The sequence below is a fragment of the Pelophylax lessonae genome (genome assembly GCF_965119305.1).
Source record: "Pelophylax lessonae genome assembly, chromosome: 1".
Taxonomy (NCBI): Eukaryota; Metazoa; Chordata; class Amphibia; order Anura; family Ranidae; genus Pelophylax; species Pelophylax lessonae.
In genome coordinates this window covers 229,453,608-229,475,888 of record NC_138768.1, presented here as the reverse complement: position 1 = coordinate 229,475,888, position 22,281 = coordinate 229,453,608, and the positions used below count along the sequence as shown (strand labels likewise).

At 46.0% G+C, this 22,281-nt stretch overlaps 1 protein-coding gene across 1 annotated transcript in view; it reads right to left on the bottom strand.

Annotated features, from left to right (window-relative positions):
* The window catches only part of LOC309568952 (calcium release-activated calcium channel protein 1-like), a 57,945-nt gene extending 36,019 nt beyond the window's left edge, over window positions 1–21,926 (bottom strand). The window contains exon 1 of the mRNA XM_082274717.1: window positions 21,543–21,926. Coding sequence (XP_082130843.1) covers window positions 21,543–21,773 — 231 coding nt within the window. The 5' untranslated portion in view covers window positions 21,774–21,926. The remainder of the gene's footprint in view (window positions 1–21,542) is intronic.
* Window positions 21,927–22,281: the final 355 nt, after the last annotated feature.

Here is a 22,281-nt window from a genome sequence, read left to right as displayed (position 1 = left end):
TGAAGGGAAGGGAAATCTCCACAATGGCACACAGATGGAAGGAAAAAAAAATAATCTGTCAGGGGTTATAACCCTCCCTTGCTCTATCTAAAATGGAAAAGAAAAGGTTTTGCCAATCTGCCTTTAACCTTGCAGCAGAAAACCTAAAATTCGAAACTGTGTGTTACTAGTTCTTAAGACCAGGAGTGGGCATTTCCTGTGTGACTGAAATAGACAACCAGGTTCTGAGTGCCCTGCTCTCAGTGGAGTGCAGGCAAGCCTCCCATACTGGGTGCAGGCCCCATAGGGTCAGTGGGAAGGGGCAACTAAGGTAAAGCCAGCTGGCTGCTGTACACAATCTGCCTGAAGTGCCTTATACACCAGAGCCAGGACGATACAAGCTTCCTCTCCCAGCTCACTATGTGGGGAGGCTAGTGAGGGGTCATGGTGTGGATTTTCTTAGGGATTGCAGTGATTCTGCGTATACAAGGGATGAGACTGATTCCATAGCATTATTAGCAACAGGAGGTGCTGCAGCACAGGGCAGAGCAGGTATGAGTTGGGGCTGGAATGACATGCACAACTCATCTGATCACATCGAGCAAGATTACATGAGCAGTAAACTTAACCCAACTCCTCTCACAACTACTACTTCTGAACCTGGGCGCAACAGCTTTCTCCCTCAGTCCCTGGCTTCCTGCATGGCTCCAATCAACATGTCTAGGAGCCAGGACATCACTGCAGTCTGACTCAAGGAGATGCTAGCAGCTGCTCTCTGGCAAGGCCCTGTCTGAGTGCTACTAGCAGACCTACAAGGATGCAATGAATGACAGAGACAAGCAGGCTAAAGACACTGCCAGGTAATATTCCTACCCCTACTCCCAGAACCCCATGGTTCATGCAAGGAAAAAAAAGCGGGCTGCAATAGCTACCTCCTTCTGGCATTGCTACTTGCTTAGCTGTCACTGTCTCCAATCATTGAGAGTCACTGACCCAGAGCTAGGTAGTATCCAGCTAGCCAGGACAGAACTTCTTGCTTGTCTACATACCTGTTCTAGGTCAAAGTAATTGGATTTCAGAGGAAGGACTGAGAATCACAATTTTTTTTGCTTAGAATAAAGATCATGATTCTTTGCCTAACATCTTTCACATCATACAAAAATAAATAAATAAAAAAATTGGGCCACCATTACTGTTTAGTTTTTTTTTTAATTCATTAAAGTGCATTTTTTCATAAAAGAAAAAACTGCGTTTGAAAGACCGCTGTGCAAATACAGTGGGACATAAAAGATTGAAACGATCGCCATTTTATTCTCTAGGGTCTCTGCTAAAAAACACACGCATATACATTATATAATATGTTTAAGGGTTCTAAGCCATTTTTTAGCAAAAAAAAAAAAATGGGATTTTTGACATACCGTAAAATGAATTTCTCTGACGTTCATTGACGGACACAAAGAGGCATCACAGATAAACTGCAGCCCCTGGACCAGTTGGACCGCCAGCTCAACAAAGGCAGGGGAGAGCTGTTCTCCCTCCAGGTCATGACGTAGGAGCTTAGCCCACTCAGTCAGAGTTTTACGCCAGGGCAATGGTAAATACCGACCTCATTGCCGAATCAACTAAGGTGGACATAGTACGGGCCACAGCCTCCGCCTTCTGGTCAGCCGGGTTTTTAACCTCCCTGGTGTTCCGATTAGGTCAGTATTTTTGAATGTTAAATTGGTACAATATTTTGCATGGAAATCTGTTTTATATTGTAGGTCTAATTCCTAGGACTAAACAGTAAAAGTGCAGGTAGGGCACTGGACAAAGCACTAAGGACAAAACTGAGGTGAAATGGTTTGATACATTGTAACCTGTTAGGATTACATTACTGTATCATGTCATGCTGCCAGAGGACACAGCGGGAGGACATCAGGGGATCGTAGGGACAAGGTAAATTTAACTACAAGGTAATCCAGACATTGGCTCAGGGGTTACTGCTTTTGGTACTGAAAACTACCCCCGAGCCACACTCGGGATTATCGCCAGGGAGGTTAAAGGCCTGGGACTCTTCAACCAGAGTCATGGTTGCCTTGTTTAATCTGGAAACTGGAGGGTCCACCATCGGTGGCACAGTCCACTTCTTAAAAAAGGACTCCTCACAAAGGTAAAGCCTAGTAAAACGCTTAGGAACCCGATGGGGACGCTTTGGTTGCCCCCTACTCTTTAGCAACAAAGGCACCTGCAACCACCAGGAGAATCTGCACTACAAGTGTGGCAATCAGGAAGCTAAATGATCCAGAAGTCAGCACCAGGGGCTCCCACTGCCGAAATGGCCACCCATAGGGCTTCACTGTCATGGCCGCCGCTATTTGCAATGGCAAACCACAAGAAAATGGCCACCGGACTACACAAACAAGTTGTATGCGACCTTGTGAGAGGTTTAACTTGCAGGGCCAGCCCCTGTCCAGTCGGGCTATGTCGTTGCCAACCTAGCGCAGAGCAGAGGCCTGCGCACGCTCACTGGCCAGACTGGGGTGATCACTGGATCTAGATAAGCCAGCCCGTCGCCCAGTTTGGCAGTGGATAGTACCGTAGATCTCACCGAAAAAATTCAGGAGGATAAAGAAAAAATTCTTAGGACCAAAGATCCCAGCAAGGAATTAGGTCCTTACTCCTGACTAGGCAGAAAAAAGGCTGAGTGACTATAGCAGGAAGAAGGAGTATACCCCCTGGGACTGCCCATGGGTGTAGCCAGAAGTTTTCTTCTGCTTAGTGTCCTACTCCTGTGGGGTCAAAAATGACAGGAGCTGTGTCCATCAATGAACGAAAGAGAAATACTGATTTTAACTATTAAGCAGAAAGGGTCAGAAAAAGGCTTAAGCTGGATACAAACTATCAAACTTTTGTGGTTAGATTTCCTTCAGATTTACCTTTTCTATGTAGTGCAAGGGCCTGCCAGATTGCATACAAATTGAAAGTGTTTAGGTTTGACCTCATATTATATGGTTTTGGTAAGTCTAAAGGAAAAAAAGTCTTCAGAAAATCTTATAGTGTGTATGGCCCATTAGTCTTTAAGATATTTAACTGCCCTCCTTTAAAAATGGAAGTCCATTCTTTTGATCTAAAAGAACGAAATGATACATTGTAAAACTGCATTTAAGTGCCGGGTCACACTTGTGTGATGCGGGAAGGATGCGAATTCGCAGCCTGTTCCCGCATCGCATCCGCACAAGAGGCAGTTCACACTGCCATATGCGATACGCAGGGGGTGTCAAATGTTAACGACACCCCCAGTTTGATCGCATATCGCAGTGCGATTTGACAGTTCACACAGGATCGGATCCCACAAGTGTGAACCACTGTGAGATCCGATCCTGATGCGGCTGAAAAAAAGGGTCATTTGCGTCTTTTGTGCGGGTGCAGTGCGAATGAAGGAGCATGCGATCTCCGCAGCCGCACTAGTGTGAACTGGCACTAAAGTTCTCTCCCAGCCCTGGCAATGTTGATAAACATTTGCGGGGTTCTTTTTTTTTTTTTTTTTTTTTTTTTGACAGCTGTGAGGAGAGAACAGGTCTGCACTGTATGAATCGAGGAAATGCCCTTTTAGGAACCCTGTTCTTTGATATCTTAAAGTGGAGTTCCACCCTAATTTTATACTTACCTCCATCTTCTCGCTCCGGGTCACCTGAAAACAAATGGATAAATCGCAATTTTTTTTTTTTTACTTACCTTGTAGAGAAAATATACTTACCTTACTTCCTTCTTCCTCCCCTCGGCGGCCGCGGCGATTCGTCACTTCCTGGCTTTTGCAATGATTCCTGGGAGCTGAACGTCATCGCTCCCAGGAATCATTGCGCCTGCACCGGCCCCGACGTCAGTTCCGGCGCGCGCGCGTGTCATTCCCTTCTAAACAGCTTCTGGGCATGCCCAGAAGCTGTGGAGGGATGACGTGCGCGCACCGGTGCAGTGCATCGTGGGACCGAAGAAGGAAGAGGACGCCGAAGAGGATCGCGCTGGCTTCAAGCTGCCCACACCTGAGATGGCAGCGCTGGAGAATACTTTTTCAAGGTAAGTATTTCTCCTAAAAGGTAAGTGCAACCCGGGACAGATCAGAGGCTAGCCATTGTGGAATGTACTAGCCCTGACTGTCTGGGTGGAACTCCGCTTTAAGACGGCTGTCAACTGGCTAGACAGATATGAACAGCACCGATCAACCTCTTCTTGGAATTCCAATCCCTCCTGATGCATCGTGGGCCTGAGAAGATTTCTTTCAGTTACACAGTTCTTCAGAGATGCCAAACACATCTCACCAAGCTAAAGGCGGTCAACGCATGGTTAAAGCGGTAGTATCCCGCTTTTTGACACTTTGACCTACAGGTAAGCCTATAATAAGGCTTACCTGTAGGTACAAATAATATCTCCTAAACCGGCATGGTTTAGGAGATATTTACAGTGCATGCAGCCGCTCGCGCGAGCGGCGCATGCGCTCTGAAGGTCCGGGGGGGACCTTCAATTAGTTTGCCGGAGTTTGCCGGAAAAATCACTCCCGCGCGCATGCGCGGGAGTGACGTCATCGCGGCTCCGGCCAATCATCGCGCCGGAGCCGTCTCTTCCGGCCAATCAGCGCGCCGGAGCCGCCGAACCCGGAAGAGACGGCGAGGGACCATGGCAGCGCCCGCAGCGATGTCCGGGGGTCCGTGTCGGGGCTTCGTTTTAAGGTAAGTTACACATAATGGGCTAGTATGCGATGCATACTAGCTCATTATGCCTTTGTCTTGCAGGTTTTTTATTTTTTATTTTTTTTTTTAATTGAGTTTACAACCGCTTTAAGGCTGCAGTGCAGCATTGCTTTTTGTGACAAGCTGGAGATCATTTCTACACGAACGCATTATGGTTATCGCTATTTTGCCTATTTTTGCCATATGCATATGATCGTCTGATCATGGCTACTGAAATTACAATAATGTCCTGGAATATCAGGGGAGGTAAAGACCCTATTAGCAACGTGCTAGGTTTACTACTTTGTCCCACTTTGCCCCATCAATTGTTTGCTTGCAGGAAAAGCATTTAACTCAGGATACTGTACCTATACCGCAGCATAAAACATTCCCCACACAGTATCACTCCGTGTACTCAGCTTATGTGAGAGGCACCAGTATACTGATTTCTTCCAAACTTCAGTTTTCCTGCAAGCAAAGCATGATTGATCCCCAGGGCAGATTTGTTGGTATGAACAATATTTTCCATGCAAGGTATTTTGGGTTTCGGTTTATATCCCAACCCCCATCCCTATGGTGGTGAGGTGCTCCGGAGGATAGGCGCATTTTTAGCAGACTTCTCTGGATCTTTCTTACTGCTTATGGGGGATTTCAATAGTCTCAGCAACCCTAGCATGGATAAATATTCAGCAGGTTCCCAAGTGGAGACTCCCTTTTATAGACAATGCAGGGAACTAGGATTACACGATATATTGCGTCTTAAGAATCCACTATCCCATGCTTACTCTTGCTGCTCAAGTACTTATCAGACCCTTTCGAGAATAGATATGACCTTGGGCACAGATCCGATGCTTTCATGGGTCTCCAAAGTACAATATTTCACTCTCCTATATTAGTTAAATTAGATCAGATTAAACCGACGACTAAGCCTAATTTAATTGGCGTGTCCCTGTCTTCTGGTTAATGATGATTTCTCGGGAGGACACAACGAGCAATGCTTTAACTGAATTCTTCCACAATAAGGTCAACTCTGCCAATTCTCAGGTGGTATGGGACGCTATGAAAGCATTCTTGAGGGGAGTTCTGCTCAAAGCTATTAGTTCGCACAATAAATCCAATCTAGCATGGGAAAATTTACTGATAGCCGAGGTACAGAAAAAGGAAATCCAGTGCATTCACGAGCCGTCCCCTTCTAAACGCTCAGCCTGGATAGATGATCAGCTCTAGATGAGGCTGATCGCTCTTGATTCCTCTCCAGGTATAGGTGTTTCGAGGAGGGGGAGAGAACAGGTCACGTGCTGGCAGTGATAGCAAACTCTCAAGTTAACACTAATTTTATTTAATCTATACTAACAGCGGAGGGTTTGTGCTCACATGACCAGCAAGACATTTTAGGATCGTTTAGCACTTTCTATAGCAACCTATAGCAGAGTAACATTGATTACCCTAGGTCCGCCTTAGGGAATTTTTAGAGCCACTTAAGCTGCCTTCTCTCTCTGCTACTGCCAAGTGGGAGCTTAACGCCCTCCTGACACTGGAGGAGCTTAAAACGGGCAGTGACAGATTTCCCTGATGGAAAGGCCTCGGGCCTTGATGGCTTACCACCAGAAATCTATAAACAATATGGAGGGGTACTGTTGCCAGAATTGCTGAAGGTTCTGAACCAGGCTCTTGAGACCTTTCGACTTCCAGATTCTTTGACTGAAGCCTGTATTATAGTGCTTCCTTAGCTGGGCAAAAATCTACTGATGCTGGAATCCTATTGTCCTATTTCGCTGTCTATCAAATTTTTATTTATGGATGGTCTCCATATTTGATAGTCATTTCTTTTGCATGGTTGCGCTATTCTTTTTTAATATACATGTTGCTTGGTCCATAGCTGCACCGGCTTTAGATATACATGTTCAGGGTTTGCTCCCCCAATTTTTTGCTTGTTTATTATGTATTCGGTCTGACCAGACTTATGAGGTTGAGCATCCCATCCCCCACACACACCTGTACTCTATTGGTGCCCTCTATCAAGTAGATATAGGAGGAGTCCCCTGCAGTGCATTAGCACACCTTCCCAGCAAGGAGCGTTGTCTCCAAGGGTAAGAGAGGCTGGATTCACCCCTTTTTTATGGATAGTGTAGGACCCACCGATAATGGGGTACTTTGACGCAGTGGTGGGCTTGAGCACAATATGGCCATATGGTGGAACTAAACCCCCATTTTTATTTATGGATGGTCTCCATATTTGATAGTCATTTCTTTTGCATGGTTGCGCTATTCTTTTTTAATATACATGTTGCTTGGTCCATAGCTGCACCGGCTTTAGATATACATGTTCAGGGTTTGCTCCCCCAATTTTTTGCTTGTTTATTAAGTATTAGAAGAGGTCTATGGGGGGGGGGGGGGAATGTCCCATCTGTCTGTAATCTAGTACAAAATTTGTCGATTTAAATTGCCAGTTGCCCTGATGAACAAGCCTTCTGCTGAAAAAATTATCCTGGGTGTTTTGGAGGACCTCTTATAGGCACTACTGAAATAGAGATCAAATTGCCCTTTCCACAAAACAAATTTTCCTGCGCCATTTGCAAGAGGAAAGGTGTTTTTTTACCCCCTGAATATTCAGTTAGGGAACTGCAGTGGAATGGTCTGTGAAGATCAGAACCTTGTGGTCTCTTACTAGGGATCAAAAGGCCCAAGAGCCTCTTTCACCACAGAGTTCTTTGAGATTTAAAGATGACAACTTTTCCAAAACACGCTGTGCCTGATGACCTTGGGCATGCACCCCTGGCCACAAGATTTGGCAACCATGGTAATCTTTAAAGTATACAACGGTACCCAAGTCCTGCCCAATGAAAGATTTTCAGGGTTCTGCATGATATATTGGCCTGCAGGCAGGGAGACCCTTGTTTCCATCAACTCTTTCGCCCTTACATTTGGTTGAGATCTGCTAAAATCCTTTTCCTTGATGGGGAATAGAGGTGAATGGCATCCAGGTAAGAGATTAGGGCAATCCCCTGGAGACCCAGAAGTGCCATGACATCCAACAAAATCTGAAGACATTGGATGCAGCCAAGAGGCAAGGTTCTGAACAGAAAGTGTTGTATCCCTTTCTATATCCATACCACAAATCGCAGGTACATCTGATGTATTGGATGATTGGGAATATGCAAATGTGTGTTCTTTAAATCAAAGAAGGCCACAAAACACATCTTCTCCCAGGGTTCTCATGAAAAAAAAAAAAAAAAAGAAAAAAAAACTTCCCATCCTCCGTTTCCTGTAAAACCAGAACTTCTTAAACTTTCTCAGATTGATAATCATACAATATTTCTCAGAGGACTTTTTTTTTTTTTTTTTTTTTTACCAAGACGATTTAGGAATATGAACCCTGAAAGATTTGTACCTGCAGGTGAAAGTTCTTAATGCACCATGTAAGGGCCTCCTCTTTCCTCTGCTCTTTCACGGTCTGGTGAGAAAAAAGGTTTTTTTTTTTTTTTGGTCAAACTAGAATATATCTGTCCCTCATTAGCTGCAACTGATTGCCATTGGTGGTAGATAAAAAATAAAAAAAAAAAAAAACAAAGAAAAACAAAAAAAGAAAGCCATTCCCCCTACGCTGATCCTGGCATCATTTATTATCTTTGTAGGATGATTCTGCACAATTAAAGTGGTTATAAATTCAAATAAATTTACCTTAATGCAATTTCTGCATTAAGGTAAAAAAAAATGTCCCACTACCCGTTTCTTTCGCTCCCAAATATGTACCGGAGCCCTTTCTTCATCCTGTGGAGTCAATCAAACACAGTTGGAGTAGGGAAAGGGGGTGCACCTGCGCTGTGTTCGTACACAGTTGGGAGTAGGGAAAGGGGTTGCACCTGCGCTGTGTTCGTCTATGGATGCACACAGCCTGGCTCGGGCCTGAGCCCACACCTGTGCCTCCATAGCAAGAAACTGGCTATGGGGAAACACTCAGGATGGGGTGAGCAGACAGCGCCAGTGGGGGACCCCAAAAAAGGAGGAAAAAAAAAAAAGCCTTTTTATGACCACTTTAAATAGACCTCCCTTAGCATTTGCCTTGTTAAAAAGAACCCAATTTTCTTTGAGGCTTGGCCTTTAGTGCCCTGCTTAGTTTAGAACTGGAGGTTTGAAAAAAAAAAAAAAAAAAAAAAAGCATTTTGGTTCTATAGCCTCTTCCCCCTTTCAAGAATGCCTCCATTCCATGGCTTAGGCTAGTTGGCTTTGCTAGTAGAGTAAAAGCCCTTGATCTAGAAAAAGCCTGTACAAATTCTACCAAACACATCTAGAAAACATGGAGGAGTAGCAAACAGAGCATTTGCCTTGATGTTCACCTGATCTTTGATGGTACCCCAATCTTAAATGGAGAAGATTGAATTTTTGGAAACTTGTGCTAGTGCCTCAACAATTTTAGGACATTTAAAGAATCTCTTATCATTCGCTCTAATAAAAAGGGAAAACACCTTTTCAATGGTTGCACATTAAGAATTTCTTTTTCTGGTTCTTTCTATTCTCTCAAGAATAATGGAAAGGAAGGACGGACTCTGACCTGCTCCTGCAAACCCCTGTACATCATATCTTGAACAGACGGTATTGGTGGAGGATTGGGAATCTGTACAGTTCAATCACTGTCTGATCTTAATGAAAAGCACTTATACAGTGAACCTTGGTGGAGGCAAAATGAAGACTATAAGAAAAGAGTAACCCTTGAAATGAGGAATCTGACTTCTGTTTGCTACTGCCTGCAGAGCTTAGGTAAATATGTTGTCAGATCCGAGAGGCCAGGCTAAAAGTTGCACCGAGATTGGAAAGGGACGTCAGATGCCATTTGACACCCTTCGGTGCCCACCAAGGCCCAGCTGAATACAATCAGGAAGCAGCCCAAAGGAGTAAAGGGTGCCAAACCACCTGGTGTTGCAGGAACTAGCCAAAAACTGCCTCTGCCAAAGTATAGATGAACCCAGAGGCAAGACAAAAGGTTAAAGCTGGGGGACTTCAGGAGCTGCCAAGTAGGGGGAAAGATCCTTGTATAGGCATTACCTGCCCAAAAACAGGGACTCCTCTAGGCAATATCCAGTTAGGATGAAGCCAATCTGGGACCAAAGGGGGGCCACTGATCTGTTCAAAGGAAGAAAAACAAGAAACATTTCAGTGTATGCCTAGACGTCCAAAAACACAAATTAAACAGAGACAAACAGGGTGAGAGGGGTTTTTAACCTCTTGAGTTGCGTTTCCTGTAGAGGGAAGGGATAATCATTTCTCATGTCCTGGAGGATGATTGGAAAAACATTAAAGTGGTTCTAAAGGCAGCAGTTTTTTTTTTATCCTAATGCATTCTATGCATTAAAGCGGTTGTAAACCCTATATAAAAAAAAAAAAAAAAACCTGCAAGACAAAGGCATAATGAGCTAGTATGCATCGCATACTAGCCCATTATGTTTAACTTACCTTAAAACGAAGCCCCGACACGGACCCCCGGACATCGATGCGGGCGCTGCCATGATCCCTCGTCGTCTCTTCCGGGTTCGGCGGCTCCGGCGCGCTGATTGGCCGGAAGAGACGGCTCCAGCGCGCTGATTGGCCGGAGCCGCGATGACGTCACTCCCGCGCATGCGCGCGGGAGTGATTTTTCCGGCAAGCTCCCGGCAAGTTAATTGAAGGTCCCCCCGGACCTTCAGAGCGCATGCGCCGCTCGTGCGAGCGGCTGCATGCACTGTAAATATCTCCTAAACCGTGCCGGTTTATGAGATATTATTTGTACCTACAGGTAAGCCTTATTATAGGCTTACCTGTAGGTAAAAGTGTCAAAAAGCGGGATACAACCGCTTTAAGATTAAAATAAAAAAAACCTGTGTGCAGCAGCCCCCCTAATATTGACCTGAGCCCCATCTTGATCCAGGGATGTTGCTCAACAGCCTTGGCTGTCCAGGACTCTCCCCCATCATTGGCTGAGATGGCAGCAGGCACCATTTGCTACTGCTCCTGTCAAAGTCAGTGAGCCAATAAGGACAGATAGGGGGTGGGGCCAAGCCACGGTTTCATTCCTGAATGGACACAGTAGTGGCTCAGGTGCCACCATAGCAAACTGCTTGCTGTAGGAGCACTGGGCAGTAAGGGAGAGGCCAGGAGCAGCACTGGAGGACCCGTGAAAAGGGGGATTGGGGCCACTCTGTTCAAAGCCACTGCACAGAGCAGGCAAGAAGAAAGTGATTGTTATTTTTAAAAAAAAACACAAGACTTGAATTTCACTTTAAGGATTAGTGAGCAAGTTGATGAGATTCTCGAATAAGTATTTCTTACCAGTTGGGACACTCCCAGTGGGAACTGGAATTTAAACACGTGAATAGCTTACTGGAGCTATACAATATGTGATCTTGCTAGAATCTTTGAGTACAATATCGGAGGTCCTATATTCCTTACTGATGTAAACAGCCAGGAAAGTAACTACTTCTGACAGGTTGTATGAAAGCTTTTTAGCACATGATATTACTAGGACAAAGTCGCTCTATTTTATTTCAGATGCATTTCTCAAAAGAAAATGTCACCTTTTACCCTTCTTAGATCCTCATCTTGCAATGGAAATCATGTCCCAAGCAGCAGTGCAGAAATGTCCTAATCTATTAATACTTACATTTCATAATCCCCAAATATGCACAGGCTTAACAGCTAAACCTGGGGCTAGGATGCTTATCAGAGGAGAAAAAGGCTAAAAACCTTTTCAAGGAATAATTTGTTTGCAAAAGTGTGTTTGTTAAAAACAGTGGTCAGGAAAACCAGCTGCAACTATTTTAGGTTGCACATTGCAGATAATTTACCATATGGAGAGTATTTAGGCTGGAAATAAAAAGAAAAAGCTGCATTAGGGACCCCTTCACAGTTGTGCATCTGTAAAAGAAGTACAGACAAAGCTTGTTTGGTTGTACTTTCCCTGTGGATCACAGGAGTACAGTTCATACTGCACTACTGTGACCCGTTTTCAGCAGACAGCAGGCTGAAGAGGCCACTCCCACTCCCTCCACAGCCCAGCGCTCCAGTGAGTGAGGGGGAGGAGCAGAGCAGACAGCAGGTTTAAAAGGCCACTCCCTCCACAGCCCAGCGCTCCAGTGAGTGAGGGGGAGGAGCAGAGCAGACAGCAGGCTGAAGAGGCCACTTCCACTCCCTCCACAGCCCAGCGCTCCAGTGAGTGAGGGGGAGGAGCAGAGCAGACAGCAGGCTGAAGAGGCCACTTCCACTCCCTCCACAGCCCAGCGCTCCAGTGAGTGAGGGGGAGGAGCAGAGCAGACAGCAGGTTTAAAAGGCCACTCCCTCCACAGCCCGGCGCTCCAGTGAGTGAGGGGGAGGAGCAGACAGCAGGCTTAAAAGGCCACTCCCACTCCCTCCACAGCCCAGCGCTCCAGTGAGTGAGGGGGAGGAGCAGACAGCAGGCTTAAAAGGCCACTCCCACTCCCTCCACAGCCCAGCACTCCAGTGAGTGAGGGGGGAGGAGCAGAGCAGACAGCAGGCTGAAGAGGCCACTCCCACTCCCTCCACAGCCCAGCGCTCCAGTGAGTGAGGGGGAGGAGCAGAGCAGACAGCAGGTTTAAAAGGCCACTCCCTCCACAGCCCAGCGCTCCAGTGAGTGAGGGGGAGGAGCAGAGCAGACAGCAGGCTGAAGAGGCCACTTCCACTCCCTCCACAGCCCAGCGCTCCAGTGAGTGAGGGGGAGGAGCAGAGCAGACAGCAGGCTGAAGAGGCCACTTCCACTCCCTCCACAGCCCAGCGCTCCAGTGAGTGAGGGGGAGGAGCAGAGCAGACAGCAGGTTTAAAAGGCCACTCCCTCCACAGCCCGGCGCTCCAGTGAGTGAGGGGGAGGAGCAGACAGCAGGCTTAAAAGGCCACTCCCACTCCCTCCACAGCCCAGCGCTCCAGTGAGTGAGGGGGAGGAGCAGACAGCAGGCTTAAAAGGCCACTCCCACTCCCTCCACAGCCCAGCACTCCAGTGAGTGAGGGGGGAGGAGCAGAGCAGACAGCAGGCTTAAGAGGCCACTCCCACTCCCTCCACAGCCCAGCGCTCCAGTGAGTGAGGGGGGAGGAGCAGAGCAGACAGCAGGCTTAAGAGGCCACTCCCACTCCCTCCACAGCCCAGCGCTCAAGTTAATGAGTGAAGGGGGGAGGGGCAGAGCAGAGAGTGGTGACTGACAGTCCCCAGCCCCCCCATTGCTGGCTTTGATTACCAGCTCCGCAAGCCAATGGCTCCCAGTGCCCCAGCAAAGCCAATGAGACCCAGAAGTGGGGGGGAAGAGAATAGCTGCAGATTTGCACAGAGCCTTGAATCGAATGAAGGCTAAAGTATAAAGGGGGGTGAGGGGCCAAAATCAATGCCTAAACATTTTTTTACCCTAAAGTGTTACTAAACCCACAACAGTAAAATCAGCCTGTATATGCAGTAAAGCATGCTGGTTATACTCACTGTGGAACCTAAGGGGTTACTCCTCCGCATTGCGTAAAAAGACTGATTCTATCTTCCCTGATCCTCCCCTTCTTCCACTGTCCCCAATCTATCTCCTGATAAGACAGTCTTTGGAGTCACTCTGCACATGCTCAGTTTGGTGTGTATTGCTAGAAAGTTCTTTTTTTTTTCTTGGGAGGGTGCATGTGATCAGCACTGTCCAGAGGGTCAGGGGTCATGCAGCATCATAGGACAGAGTAAAAGGAAATCTCCTACAAGCTTTAACCAGACACTGGTAGAAGTCAAAAAGCTGCTATATACTGCTGGTGAGAAAAGGTATTTAGCAGTTTATATTCCCCAAAATAATTGCACTTCCATGTTCTGTGGGAGACCACATATAGTGAATGCAGGGTCCTGGGTTTAGGAACACTTTAATCCAATGAATGCATTAAGGTAAATAATGTTTAGGCTTTAGAACAAACTTTAAGATCCACTTGCTGCAAACCACATAACAAAATGTAGTAAAACAGGATTTCTACAATATGCATTACTCTAAATACAGAGCAGTGAACTATGCCTTAAAGTTTTTACATACACCTAGAGGCTGGGTGACACTCAGACACTATGGAAAATTCCTAAAATAGGACACGAGTGCAGCCTCCTAAAAACCAACAGGGTTTTATATTTTACATGAAATACTGACGCATGTTTCTGTGGAAAACGGCTTAGCTTTCCTTTGTTCCTGTTTTCATAACAACGCTGATGCTAGAATCATTGAAAAATGCTAAGGTCTCTTGCACACTGCAGCTTGAAAAAGCTCAGTACAGATTTTTTTTTTTATGGAGCTAAAATATAGCTCATTAGGCCTCTTACACACAATACTCCTGTTTGAGCCGTAAATTTCAGGCGTATTTATCTTATTGAAATGCGCACATTTTCGCACATTTGCATAAATTTTCGCACATATGCGTTAATGCAAATTTGCGTCTGAGGAAATGTATTCTCGTGTTTTTTTTTTTTTTAAATATGCAAATGTGCATTTTTTGGATCTACAGTATGTTTGCGTGCGTTCATTTGTTCGTAATCTCGCGTATTTGCGCGCATTAGGCGTAAATTACTGTCCAAAAATGCAGATTTTTCTTTTTTGTTCTTACTGAAGAATGCTGGGCACTCATTTACACGCCTGTGTGCATAGGCACATTACAATAAATGGGCTGTATTTTAGCTCAGAAAAAAAAAAAAAAAGCTGTACTGAGCTTTTTTAACCACTTTACCGCTGCTCACTAGAGCTCTACTACGGCAAAGTGGCTCGATAACGTCTGGTGACATAGACCTACGTCGCCAGACATTCCCCTCTCTCGGCGGCGTGCGACGCAGGAGGCTCGCTCCTGCTGTATTCAGTCACAGCGGGAGTCAGGCCAGGGGAGGAGCGGTGGTGATCACTGCCGCTCTTCCCCGACTGTCGGGGAATCGAGTGTGGAGATCCGCCCTCTTGTGTAAACAAAGCGGGCGGATCTCCTAAGTGACAGGCAGGGTCAGATTGCAGGATTCAGCATAGCTGAACCTGCGATCTGTGCCTGTGTCACATAGTCCCCTCCCCCCACACACATCAGTAAGCACCAGGCATACATTAACCTCTTGATCACCAATAAAAATTAGCCCCTTCCCTGCCAGTGTCATTATTACAGTAACAGTGCATATTTATAGCACTGATTACTGTAGTAATGTCACTGGTACCCCCAAAAGTGTCAGTCAAGGGTCCGATCTGTCCGCCGCAATGTCGCAGTCAGGAAAAAAAAAAAAAAAAAAAAAAAAACACCAAAAACTACAGAAATCTTTTCCTTAGTTAGTAAATGCAATAACTTTTGCGCAAACCAATCAAAATACGCTTATTGCGATTTTTTTTTACCAAAAATATGTAGCAGAAAACAAATTGGCCTAAAATGATAAAGAATTTTGTTTACATTTTTTTGGGGGGGAATTTCATATAAAAAAATATGTGAAAAATAGTTATTTTTTCAAAATTGTCGCTCTTTTTTTGTTTATAGCGCAAAAAGTAAAAATCGCACAGGTGATCAAATACCACCAAAAGAAAGCTCTGTTTGAGGGGGAAAAAGGACGTAAATTTAGTTTGGGTACGGCGTTGCATGACCGCGCAATTGTCCGTTAAAGTTGCACAGTGCCGAATGGCAAAAAGTGGCCCAGACGTAAGACAGCAAAATCCTCCGGTGGTAAAGTGGTTGAGCTGCAGTGTGCAAAAGGCCTAATTGTAATGTTCCTATGCACACAGGCGCGTAAACAAGCGCCGTGCATTCTTCAGTAAAAAAAAAAAAAAAAGCTTTTTTGGTCAGTAAATTTACACCTAATGCAAGCAAATACGCGCGAACGCACACAAACGTGCACATGTTGTGATGAACAAGAACGCAAGAATACATTTTCCCGAAACTGCGCAGGCCCCGTATACGCAGAAATGCGCAAAAATACGAGCAAATTAATTAAAAAAAAAAAAAAGCTGAAAAAGTAGATGCTTCAACAGGAGTCTTGTGTGCAAGAGGCCTAATTGCAAATACCATCATGGATCTATGCATACAGATGCACAACCTACAAAAGGATCTTTATTGCGCAAACTGACCCCCCACAATGCCCCATAATTTTAAGAGGTCCTTGAATTGGTGGCTAGTGAAAAGAAGTCAAAGCATGACTTAGCTGTGTAATAATTAGACATGATAATTTCATCATGGAAAATGAGTAGGTTCACACAAACACAAATCTTCTATGAGACATGCTAGAAAAACAAAAAGGACAATCTTAAATGTCAGCAGTAAATGGAAATGTAGGCAACAGGTTTAAGGAACAAGCGATTTGCATGAGGGATGGGGGTGGTGTGGAAAGTTGTGGAACATAATCTAACAGCATAGCAGTGTGTACGCTTGTTATGTGACTTCCCATTAAGCAGTGTAAGCAGCCAGTACTGTGTGACATGATGAACGGCATAACTGCCACAGTAAAAAGCAAATGGGCGCAGTTATAGGGAGTCCAAATCCTGATTACCATTGACCTTCAAAAAAAAAAAAAAAAAAAAAGCCAACATAGTTTATTTCCTGAAGATGCTATATGACCCTGGGCTTACAGACCAGCACCATCAGAAATAGGTTTTTCTTGATTTGAACATTTCCTTGGTCTTATACATGAGTGCTCCTGTTACAAAGAATGGTTGACAACACAGACATGCATCGTTCTACTGAGGATCTATAAAAAGCTTAAGCAACCAGCGGCAGATACCACAAGGAAGTCAACAATTCTGAAATGCTCTACCCTAGAGGCACACAGACTGCATTTGACTTTCCTGAATTGACTAAAAACAAAGTAATACAGCAACAGAAACAAAAGTCCAGCATTGTTCCCGAGTAAGGCCAGTCCTGTAGAGGATTACAAGGACTGTCTGGTGACTATAGATCTATATCACCGTCCTTGGTTACCGTCATGCACCTGACTGTATGGAAGTCTTCTGAACGCAACCACTTTCAGATTTCCATTTTCTTCAAGGTGATTGATCACATTTACTACACTAGTGGGTGCCTGATTTTGCGCTCGCTTTTAAGGCTCTTTCACACGGGCGTTCCTTTTTTTTTGCCCGATCAGGTCCTTTTTTTTTTTTTGTAACGGACACGGATGACACTTGTGTCATCCGGTCCGTATGTCCGTTTTTCATCCCATCCGTTTGCGGATGAAAAACTGACATAATGCATGTCTATGTAAATACGGATGTCTGCGGATGACACCACTGACATCCGTTTTTGCTTCCGTTCCATTTTTTGAAAGGAAGAAAAAATAGGGTTCTCCTCCGTTCAAAAAAACTGAACTGAACTGAACTGACAAAAAACGGATGTCAGCGGATGATCATCCGATGACATCCGTATTTACATAGAGATACATTATGTCCGTTTTTCATCCGCAAACGGATGGGATGAAAAACGGACATACGGAACGCCCGTGTGAAAGAGCCCTTAGTGAAGAAAAAAAAAATGTGATATCTACAGCAATGGCGGACAGGGTCACCATGGGGCCCTATGGAAGACTATTTTTAGGCCCTTCATTAAGTTAGACTGAGGGGATGCAGAAAAACTGAGGGGAATAACCAAAACAGGCAGATTCGGAAACAGCTGTATAAGGCAATCAGTTTCTAGCTTTCCCTTTCAAGGCTTAGGCCCCTTTCACACTGTCCGTCCATCGGAGGGAATACGTTTATCTCAGCAGGGGAATCGATCCGCCGATCTCCCGCTGAGCAGGTGGATGACAGCTCTCAGTTCCCCATACATCTCTATGGGGGAATCGGATGGGAACGGACCGTCGGTGCGTTCTTATCCAATCCCATCCAATCTGCTGGACGGATGGAAAATAGGGTTTCCATCCATTCAGATTTGACGGATCAGATGTCAGCGGATGCCCCATAGGGATGCATGGGGGGGGGGGACAGTTCAGATCCGCCAAAAAAATGGACAGGCAGATCTGAACGGTCCGCCTGTGTGAAAGAGTGGTAGTAAAGACCCCTTGTTTACTTGTATCTACAGGTAAGCCTATAGTAAGGATTACTTGTAGGTACAGTAAATATCTCCTAAACGTGCACCGTTTCGGAGATCTTTATTATAGTAGCAGCTGGTGATGTCAACGGCACATGTGCACAGCTCTTTCAATGGAAGGCATGCTATTGCTATCCATTGAGAGGCATGCCGCGTCCATGACTCCTGTGTGCATGCGCGGGACTGACGTTATCGCAGCTTGCCTGACATCATTGCAGCTTGCCCAACATCATCGCAGCTTGCCCATTCAAACAGCCGGAGCCTGCGAGCTCAGAAGCCCTGTCAGCAGTGACAGCGCACTGCTGGAGGGCTTAGTTCTAAGGTAAGTCTTTCTAAATGTATTAGCATGCATTGCATACTAGTACATTATGCTAATAACCTGCAGGGGACCATGCAGATGGAGGAATCTGTTAGTCTCCTCCCACCCTGGGCATTTGAAAATCTCACCTTTGTGCACTTCTTTCTTGTTGAATTCCATCCAGTAACAAAGAGGGCTCATAGAGGTTCTAATTTGGTCAGAGTGGTCATGTGCCAGAGCTGACCAAATTGCCGCTTACCATTGGGAGTATTATGATACTACACAGCCTCCAACAATGTATAGAATTTTTCCAATGCCTGAACTGCTGCACTGTCATGGGCGGTAGAAGATAATCATCAAAGGACCCAAGCGCATTGGTGACTAAGGGATGTAGGGAGGGTGCTGTGCGTTAGTTCCCCTTTTTATTTATCCTGAAAAGATGAATCAACCAAGGGTTTCTCAACCAGGGTTCCTCCAGAGATTGCTATCGGTTCCTTGAGCAATGGGCAATTTCTCCCTCACAGAAAAGTCCCTATTGACACCAATGATCATTTTAGCTATGGGGGGGGGGGAATTCTTCCCACTGACCACAAGTGTAAGAAGCATTATTCCCACTGATCATCACACTAATCTATCGTGAGTTGTAGATATAGTCATTTTTAGCAGGAGTTCCCCGATACCAGAAACATATTTCAAGGGTTACTCGGTGTTGAAAAGTTTGAGATAGGCTACTTTACCGAACACGCTGAAGATAAAATCTGATTGGGTACAGTGCACAACTACTCCAGATTCTATCTGCTCCACTTTTAGTAAATCCCCCCCCCCCCCCCCCCCCCACACGGCATATGGCTTGAACGCTAGATAGACCACGATCCTGCTTACTTCTATGTGACAAAACCAGACAACTAGAAGAACGGATTCCAACAGATCCCAGAGGCACATGTCCATCCCTGGTCTATGGGACATGAGCCAAGGCTCGTCTGGGGAGTAGCAATCAGTTGGAAAGCCGTGTCCTGCTGCTGTTTGGAGGGATCTGTAACACACCTCCCCAGGGTGAAGGGGGTAGGTACACACTTGTGTAGAGAGCTGTGTTTTTATGCAGGAGGAATTTGCATCTCTCTCTGTGTGCTTTGTTAACACAGCTGTCAGCTATTAGGAGGCACATACAAATGAAAGGCAACTGGCATTTCTAAAAACTCCAAAGCCTGCCCCTGCATGGACTCCACTGTGGGTAGTGTAGTTGGCTAGCTTTTGGTGCGGAAACCAAACTATAAATTAGACTTTCTAATGAACATGAATTTATTGTTGGCCATTATCAGCACCTTTAGCGCAACCAAAATTCACCCCTTAAAATTCTATGAATGGTCCGTTGCACTTCCGTTATGGTGTTAAATATCTTACTGCATTTGTGGTCAGAAAATAAATAAAAAAAATAAAAAAAACGCATCTCCCATTGAAATGTATTGAAAAACGCAGCAATAACGCATCAGTGTTACATTTTTTTATGTGGTTTTTGAGTCACATGACCTATAAAAAACACACCATAAGCACAGAAAAATTGTGGTTATTGGCACCTTTTCTCTATTGGCAAATAGCTGAAAACACCATTTTCAGATGATATGCTTCAGCCGCTGAAATTTGGTGCATCTCTACTTCAAACTATTTCATGTGTGGGAGTGCGTGGTGCAGATCGCATGTGTTTCCACAACAATTAACTCCTAATGGCACTCACATACACAGGAGTTTTCGGTGCCTGGTGCGAAAGCAGCTGCGTTTCCAAAAAAAAAAAAAAATGGGGGCGCTCTTTAACCAATATGCTGCCACGCCTGTCCGTAGCCTCTAAAGTGCAATTGGAACGCAGATCGGGCTTCAGAGGCAAGGGAGCTTTAGACACATGTCTAACTATACCCTAAACTCCGAAACTAGTCGGGTTCTGAGTCTTCACCCTGAACTGGTGTGGTCATTCTTTATTGCACATGTGATGTATTCTATCCTACTTGCCTTTTATATTTTGTAATTATTTTTTTCAATAAAATTATTAAATTTTACAAATTTTGTGCATATGTGAGTGCCTAAAAAGTCCCACCAATAGGGGAATTCTCTTCTTGTGATTCAAATTGGGATGTGGCACCATCATTAGTACCCAACACAGGCAACCCCCTTTTGAACTATACCCTAAGAGTAGTGAAAAAAGTGCTGCCATTGGTGTTTAGAGGCCTGGCAGCTAACAGTTAAGCTGGATGATGGGCAGTGTTAGAAGGATGTAGAAACCCTGTACCTGGCACTCATCAGGGGAGCTGGGTGATGGGCAGTATGCAGGGTGTAGAAGCCCTGTGCCTGTCACCCAACAGGGTAGCTGGGTGATGGGCAGTGTGTGCAGGGTGTAGAAGCCCTGTGCCTGTCACCCAACAGGGGAACTGGGTGATGGGCAGTATGCAGGGTGTAGAAGCCCTGTGCCTGTCACCCAACAGGGGAACTGGGTGATGGGCAGTGTGTGCAGGGTGTAGAAGCCCTGTGCCTGTCACCCAACAGGGGAACTGGGTGATGGGCAGTATGCAGGGTGTAGAAGCCCTGTGCTTGTCACCCAACAGGGGAGCTGGGTGATGGGCAGTGTGTGCAGGGTGTATGAGCCCTGTGCCTGGCACCCATCAGAGGAGCTGGATGATGGGCAGTGTGTGCAGGATGTAGAAGCCCTGTGCCTGGCACTCATCAGAGGAGCTGGATGATGGGCAGTGTGTAGGAGCCCTGTGCCTGGCACCCATCAGAGGAGCTGGATGATGGGCAGTGTGTGCAGGAGCCCTGTGCCTGGCACTCATCAGAGGAGCTGGATGAAGGGCAGTGTGTGCAGGATGTAGGAACCCTGTGCCTGGCACTCATCAGAGGAGCTGGATGATGGGCAGTGTGTAGGAGCCCTGTGCCTGGCACTCATCAGAGGAGCTGGATGATGGGCAGTGTGTGCAGGAGCCCTGTGCCTGGCACCCATCAGAGGAACTGGATGATGGGCAGTGTGTGCAGGATGTAGGAACCCTGTGCCTGGCACTGATCAGAGGAGCTGGATGATGGGCAGTGTGTAGGAGCCCTGTGCCTGGCACTCATCAGAGGAGCTGGATGATGGGCAGTGTGTAGGAGCCCTGTGCCTGGCACTCATTAGAGGAGCTGGATGATGGGCAGTGTGTAGGAGCCCTGTGCCTGGCACTCATCACACTCCGGATGTCATCAACGTCTTTATCTGGAATCTCAATGTGTGCCTCACATCCTGTCATCACACATCCTTCCCTCCATACTGTATTCACCACACATATATATATATATATATATATATATATATATATACACATATACACACACACACATACACACAGTGTGTGTGTATATATATATATATATATATCCCTCCACCTTGTATACATGAGGAATGTGTGTGCGTTGAGATGCATGTATGAAGTTTCAGCCTTGCTGCCCCCCAGTCTACCAAATCACAGACCCCTCCTCCCCCAAAAATGACAGCTGTAACCTTGAGGCGGGCAGAGCCGGGCACCCCTCCTTACCATGGCGAAGCCGGAGAGCAGAGCCGAGGTGCGGCTGGAAGCTTTGAGCTTGGCCCGGCTCAGGTAGAGCTTCCTCCAGGACAGCGCCTGCATCGAGTGCTCGTCCAGACTCATGAGCTCCACGTAACTCCGGCTAATCCACTCCGGGTAGGACAGCTCCTCCTCCTTCACCTCCTGCGGATGGGGTCGCGGGCGGGATTTCTGTGGCACCGCACTGCGCTCCGGGACCATTTGCCCGTCGCCTACAACTGCGTGACCCCCCTCCTCATCCTACAGCCCAGACACCCGTCACACAGTTACTGAAGCAACACAGGCTCCAAGCGCAAGAGGGCGTCACATGCTAATTCCCCACATTACTACAGCTCCGCCTCTTCTAACAACAGCCAACCAAAAGTTGCCTGCTCGTCTTACTTCCTACGAGATCAGCTGACCTCCTCAGTTGGCTATAACTTACTTCCGCCAACCAGCTGTTGACGTTTACTCATTTCCGCCAACCAAAGAACCTTCGCAAAGAGATCCTTGAAGTACAGTATAATATGCCTTATCAATACATTTGGTTTGCTCCTTTTTATATATTTTGAAAATATGAGACTCTTGCTAGATAGCCATTGTCACAGAAACATATTGCTATAATTGTGAGGATTCAAGAGAGACATAAGGTGAAATGTGACAGCAGTAGGGTTGCCACCCGTCCAGGATTTACCCAGACAGTCCCAGTTTTGAAGAATGTTTCCGGGTT